The 7,009-nt window shown below is 48.6% G+C and overlaps 1 protein-coding gene across 1 annotated transcript in view; it reads left to right on the top strand.

Annotated features, from left to right (window-relative positions):
• Positions 1 to 3,599: 3,599 nt before the first annotated feature.
• Positions 3,600 to 7,009, top strand: part of LOC107107864 (oocyte zinc finger protein XlCOF6-like) — a 21,895-nt gene continuing 18,485 nt past the window's right edge. The window contains exons 1-2 of the mRNA XM_015408223.1: positions 3,600 to 3,782; positions 4,068 to 5,373. Of these exons, the coding sequence (XP_015263709.1) occupies positions 3,600 to 3,782; positions 4,068 to 5,373 (1,489 nt within the window). The remainder of the gene's footprint in view (positions 3,783 to 4,067; positions 5,374 to 7,009) is intronic.

The raw sequence follows: 7,009 nt of genomic DNA, 5'->3' as shown, positions 1-7,009 counted from the left end.
TTTCAGATGTGGGCACCATCCCTGAAGAACAAAGCCACAGTCCCTGAGGCGGAAGGAGGTTCTTCAGAGCAAGGGCAGAGGGCTCAAGTCATGGAGCGTGCCCAAGATCCCCTCTCCTTTGGTAAGGACCCATTGTGTTCAGGTCAGGAGAAAAATAAATAGTTCTACACAAAACAAGGAGTTAATTTGCAGCACTTGATGTCCACTAGAGCCAGTCTGGTGTAGTGGTTAAGTGCGTGGACTCTAATCTGGGAGAACCAGGTTTGATCGCCCACTCCTCCTCCACTTGCACCTGGCTGGATGACCTTGGGCAAGCTGTAGTTCTGACACAAGCTGTTCTTGAAAAAAGAGCCGTTTCTGTCAGAGCTCTCTCAGCTCCACCTACCTCACAGGGTGCCTGTTGTGGGGAAGGGAAGGGAAAGGAGTTTGCAACCTGCTCTGAAACACCTTTGGGTAGTGAAGGGCGGGGGTATAAATCCCATCTCTTCTTCTTCACTAACTCTGATGCCTCCAGAAGGAGATTAGACAGATTCCTGGAGGGCAATTTATGCCATTATTTAAAAAGTTCACATCTTTTTTTAAAAAAAAGAGAGGGAAAAGGGGGGGGGGGGGTAGACAAGCTTCAACAGAACTATTCAGACTGGTGGATAAAGAAATCAAGTTGCCGGGGGGAGGGGAAGAGGGAAGCTGGACAAACCTCGGCACATCTATTCTGCCTGGTGGATAAAGGGAGCCTCCAACTTCTGGGGTAGCGGAGCGCTGAAAACCAGTTCCTAGAGGGGCCAATAATATTCTGGTAATTTGGCTTCTGTGCCTGTGCTTAAAGGGGCCTCTGGGGGGCCGCTGTGGGAAAGAAGGATGCTGGGAGACGGACGGCAGGCGGTGGGTCTGGCACCCCCAAGAGCTCTGGGGAGGGGCTTGGGACAGATGTGGTGTCATGTCGATGGGGTGTCTGGCTGAAAACCAGGTTGGGAAGTGAGCGTGCCAAGAGACACCCTGAGAACTCATTCATACTCCCCTCGTGTCTCCAGATGCGTTTCAGTCACGTCTGGTTCCGAATGGGATGGTGACGTGTTGTGTGACGTCTTTCCCTCCCCACAGAGCAAACAGGTCTCATAGAAGTCTGAAATATGCTGGCCACATTTCTAATCCCTGAGGCTCAATGGGCACCGTGTGCTTCTCTTCTGCCTCCCCCAGAATTCAGTAAAAAGTATTTAAAAACGTTTTGTATGTACACAGGGTGAGGTTTCTCAACAGTGGGAAGAGTGGATCTGTGAAACAGGGAACAAGCAAGCAAACTCCCTTCCTCCTTTGTCTCATGAACAGGCAGCGAAGAGATGCTGTTGAGGCGTCATCTTTTCAGAGGTGTGGAAACAGCTGCCGTACCTCCAGTCCAGGTACGAGAGATTAGCGTTACGGGATTCTGGACTGTTTCCCTGGGACCCCCTTAGTTCTCTTGTTGGTTGAGTGGAGGCTGGGAAGGGAGTGACCGAATCAACACAGAGAGAGACCAGAGTTCTCAAACAAAACCAGGTTACTTACAATGTAAGATTCCTAAGGACAAAAAGCACTTTAGCACTTACACATCTTTTAGGATGAAAACATAACATTTCCACATTCAGCATAGAATACTTCAACACAAACCTAGTGCACGACTCCTGTGAAATACAGAGCTCCCCTGGTCTAGTCAACAAGAGCTCACAGGGAGCTGATTGAAGACCAGCCCAGAGCAAAGAAGTCTTCAACAATTTATACCCTCAGTACCCAAGGGGTCAGCCCACGTGGAGTAACACACCTTTAGAAGAAGAATATCAAAATTAAAGAGAACAATATTCACCTTGAACTCATACCCAAGCTACCCTAGACAGTCAAGGATGTTGCTGGTCGGAAGCGACAAACCTTCTCACTAGGCGTCTTTGACACAGTATGAGGGTGAAATGGCAGACCCAGAGAAATGGAAACCATTCTTTTTGGAGCAAAGTGCCTCGTCAGGCTAGAGAGCAGCTTTGAGAGATGACAGTAGCTAAGCCTGCAAAGGCTCATGGGAGAGGAACCCAACAGAGAGGCCTCAGCTAATCTAGGCTGTTTCACAGAAATGCCCCAGGCTCGCTGATTTTGCTCCCACAGTGAGAGGAGCAGGAGGGACAGCCCGGGTCCTCCCTCCTTTCTCAGGGGAGCAGTTGTGACTGCAGTTTCTGCAAGGCATCTGAGCGTCGTTCCCTTGACCCACCCCAAGCCTGACATCCCGTCCCTCCCCAGACCACTCCCTTCCCGTGTCCGGTCTCTGACTGGCGTGATCTCTTGACGAGGGAATCTGCTTTTTCCTTCAGGGTCCCTTTTCCTTTGAGGAGGTGTCCATTGATTTCACAGAGGCAGAGTGGGCCCTGCTGGATCCGGGACAAAGAGCTTTGCACAGGGAAGTCATGCTGGAGAACTATGAGAATGTGGCCTTTCTGGGTAAGGATCTTTCCTTGGTGCCAAAGGTGCGAATTGCTGCCATTGGATGAGGTGTGAATCAGAATACTGATCAGCTATTCACAGTTTTGAGGCTTGTCCCGCTACTGGGGAGGGGTGGGTGCTGTGGCTCCCTGGCAGAGCATCTGCTTGGCATGCCGAAGGTCCCAGGTTCAAACCCTGGCAGCACCTCCTGTTCAAAGGTTTAGGTAGGAGGTGATGTGAAACACCTCTGCCTGAGTCCCTGGAGAGCTTCTGCCGGACTGAGTAGACAATATTGAAGAGAGAAGAAGAAGAAGAAGAGATTGGATTTATACCCCGCCCTTCACTACCCGGAGGAGTCTCAGATTCGTTTACAATCTCCTTTCCCTTCCCCTCCACACAACAGACACTCGGTGAGGTAGGTGGGGCTGAGAGAGCTCTGACAGAAACTGCTCTTTTTCAAGGACAGCTGTGCAAGAACTATGGCTTGCCCAAGGTCATCCAGCAGCTGTCAGTGGAGGAGTGGGGAATCAAACCCGGTTCTCCCAGATTAGAGTCCGCACACTTAACCACTTCACCAAACTTCAATGGACCATGGGTGTGATTCAGTATAACTCAGCTTCATGTGTTGTTCATGTGCGTGTACTTGCCCCGGGGCAACAGAGGCCAGAGCTGTGGCCATCACCCAAGCCAGAGATAAAGGCTTGTTAACGATTTTAAAATAAAACATCACTAAACAGTAATGTTCCTGCAGCTCATCTACAGAAAAACAAGGAAATCAAACTGTGCTATCTAATGCATGAAATATGTGGTATTAGATGGCACCTCTTTTTGCAGCATATTAGGGGTGTGGAAAAAAATTTCATATTTTTCCTGATTTGGGGGGGGGAGTCAAAGGTGGAAGCGTCATTCAGGTAGCCCTGTAGCTGTATCGCCACTACCCTCTCAATTAATTTGCCCAAATATTGGAAAGCGGCCAATAGTTGGCCAATTCGGCCGGGTCCAGAGTTGGTTTTTTCAGGAGAGGGCGGACCATTGCTTCCTGGAGTACCCCTGAGAACCGCCCCTCAGAGAGGGACTTGTAGATAATCTCCCTCAGGGCACCTCGAAACCCCTCGTGGCCCGCTTTAATGAGCCATGAAGGGCACGGATCAAGGCTGCAAATGGTTGGGCGCACAGATACGAGCAACCTGTCAACTTCCGCCTTTGAGGACGTGTCCATTGATTTCACAGAGGCAGAATGGGCCCTGCTGGATCCGGGCCAAAGAGCTCTGTACAGGGAAGTCATGCTGGAGAACTATGAGAATGTGGTTTTTCTGGGTAACGATCTTTCCTTGGTGCCAAAGGTGCGAATTCTGCCGGCCCACCCAAGTGCTAACAGGATCACTCTATTTTTTCCAGCAGAGGATGATCATCAGCACATGCCAGGGAAGAAACCTTTTGAGTCCTCAGAGTGTGGAAAGAGATTCAGTGTCAGTGGCAGTCTTCAAAAGCATCGACGAAAGAGATTCAGTCGGAGTGGCCACCATCAACAGCATCACAGAACCCACACAGGGGAGAAACCTTTTCACTGCTCAGAGTGTGGAAAGAGATTCAGTGACAGTGGCAGTCTTCAAAAGCATCGACGAAAGAGATTCAGTCGGAGTGGCCACCATCAACAGCATCACAGAACCCACACAGGGGAGAAACCTTTTCACTGCTCAGAGTGTGGAAAGAGATTCAGTGACAGTGGCAATCTTCAAAAGCATCGAAGAACCCACACAGGGGAGAAACCTTTTCAATGCTCAGAGTGTGGAAAGAGATTCAGTCAGAGTGGCAACCTTCAACAGCATCACAGAACCCACACAGGGGAGAAAGCTTTTGAGTGCTCAGAGTGTGGAAAGAGATTCAGTGACAGTGGCAGTCTTCAAAAGCATCGAAGAACCCACACAGGGGAGAAACCTTTTGAGTGCTCAGAGTGTGGAAAGAGATTCAGTGTCAGCGGCAGTCTTCAGAAGCATCGACGAACCCACACAGGGGAGAAACCTTTTGAATGCTCAGAGTGTGGAAAGAGATTCAGTGAGAGTAGCCATCTTCAACAGCATCAAAGAACCCACACAGGGGAGAAACCTTTTGAATGCTCAGAGTGTGGAAAGAGATTCAGTCAGAGTGGCCACCTTCAACAGCATCAGAGAACCCACACAGGGGAGAAACCTTTTCACTGCTCAGAGTGTGGAAAGAGATTCAGTGACAGTGGCAATCTTCAAAAGCATCGAAGAACCCACACAGGGGAGAAACCTTCTGAATGCTCAGGGTGTAGAAAGAGATTCAGTTACAGTGGCAGTCTTCAAAAGCATCAAAAGAGATTCAGTGACAGTGGCAGTCTTCAAAAGCATCGAAGAACCCACACAGGGGAGAAACCTTTTGAGTGCTCAGAATGTGGAAAGAGATTTAGTCACAGTGGCACTCTTCAACAGCATCGAAGAACCCACACAGGGGAGAAACCTTTTGAGTGCTCAGAATGTGGAAAGAGATTTAGTCACAGTGGCACTCTTCAACAGCATCGAAGAACCCACACAGGGGAGAAACCTTTTGAGTGCTCAGAATGTGGAAAGAGATTTAGTCACAGTGGCACTCTTCAACAGCATCGAAGAACCCACACAGGGGAGAAACCTTTTGAGTGCTCAGAATGTGGAAAGAGATTTAGTCACAGTGGCACTCTTCAACAGCATCGAAGAACCCACACAGGGGAGAAACCTTTTGAGTGCTCAGAGTGTGGAAAGAGATTCAGTCTGAGTGGCCACCTTCATCAGCATCACAGAACCCACACAGGAGAGAAACCTTTTGAGTGCTCAGAGTGTGGAAAGAGATTCAGTGACAGCGGCAGTTTTCAGAAGCATCGACGAACCCACACAGGGGAGAAACCTTTTGAGTGCTCAGAGTGTGGAAAGAGATTCAGTCAGAGTGGCACTCTTCAACAGCATCAGAGAAGCCACAGAGGGGAGCAGTGTTCCCTCTAAGCTGAGTTGGTGTGAGCTAGCTCACAGTTTTTTAGCTTCCGGCTCACACATTTTCGTCTCGGGAAGGATGGCTCCAGAGCAAACTCATTTATGCAGCAGCCAAATTGCTCGATCACAGCTTTAATGCTAGTAGCTCTCAAAGTAGAATTTTTGCTCACAAGGCTCCACAGCTTGGGGGGAGCATTGCAGGGGAGCAAACCTGTGAGTGTTTCAGAGTGTGGAAAGAGATTCAGTGATCGTGGCAGTCTTCAGAAGCATCGAAGAACCCACACAGGGGAGAAACTTTTTGAGTGCCCGGAGTGTGGAAAGAGATTCAGTCAGAGTGGCCACCTTCAACACCCACACAGGGGAGAAACCTTTTGAGTGCTCAGAGTATGGAAAGACATTCAGTCGGAGTGCCCATCGTCAGCACCATCAGAGAACCCACACAGGGGAGAAACCTTTTGAGTGCTCAGAGTGTGGAAAGAGATTCAGAGGATGGGACAAGAATTGCTCGGATCCGGGGCACGTTAGGGTGTTCCAGGGGGGAGCCTCTTTCTCGGCCGAACGGTTGGAAATTGAGGCCCTCGCCATGCCCTGCCCCAATGGACCTTGCTGCGTGAGCGACCCCGACACAGGGTTTAGCGGAGCCACCAGACGTCACCGAGTGATAAAGCGAGCAACGATAAAATGAAAAAAGAAAAGATCGGCTAAACTGTGAGTTGTCAAAATGCGGAGAAAAAGAATTAAGAGCGCTCCCCCCCCCCGCGGAAAAGACGAGGAGGTTAATCCTCTAACTTTGTAAGCAAGAAAAAAAGGGGGGGGAATGGACTGTGCGAATAGTAGTGACTTCTTTTGATGCATTTGGAGAAAAGCAAGATTTCTGTTTCTTTGGAGCGCGTTTTAGGAACTTTATTAAAAGTAAACAAAAATAACAAGATGTCGGAGCTGGGCTAAAAGACAAGCGGAGAAGAAGGGAGGAACTTCCGGTCTGGGCGTTTGTTTTTGCGTGAGAGCCGGCTGAGTAATGTTTGGATTGTTTATGGCTGTGAATCTGACGGGAACTGTTAGAAAAGTTGAACTGTGACAGCGAGAAAGTGTCTTTTAAGCGCTTTTAAAAGTCAACAGTTGTGGAGGAAGATCCAGCGAAGAGAATGGGAGCGTTTAAAAGCGAAACCAGAATTAAAAAACCATTCTCAAAGCCAGAAATCTTTTGAAAAGGCATGAAAGAGTGAGGATTGACAGCATATGAACTGAAAGCGTTAACAGCGACCCGAAGGAGGATTGGAAAAGCCGGAGAGAGGGAAACAGAAGAAGCTCCTCCAGGAAATTGGAAACTTTAAAAAAAGCCAGCACGCGAAGGAACGGTTCTGAATACGCCATGAGGAAACTTTAATAACAGAGCATCAGAAGAACACTACTAATACATTAACATAGATAACACCTTTAACCGGTTTGAAGAAAGAAGTTTGACTGCACACAGAAGAAGCCTAAGAAGATAATTTGGACATTACTAACAGATTAATTTACAAGCTAATATATCACTCACCTTTCTCTTTCTCCCACTATATAACCCTCCCATTTTTCTACTTAAG

This window comes from Gekko japonicus, unplaced genomic scaffold (assembly GCF_001447785.1).
Source record: "Gekko japonicus isolate JY-2015 unplaced genomic scaffold, Gekko_japonicus_V1.1 scaffold5298, whole genome shotgun sequence".
Lineage (NCBI taxonomy): Eukaryota > Metazoa > Chordata > Lepidosauria > Squamata > Gekkonidae > Gekko > Gekko japonicus.
This window is presented reverse-complemented; position numbering and strand designations above follow the sequence as displayed.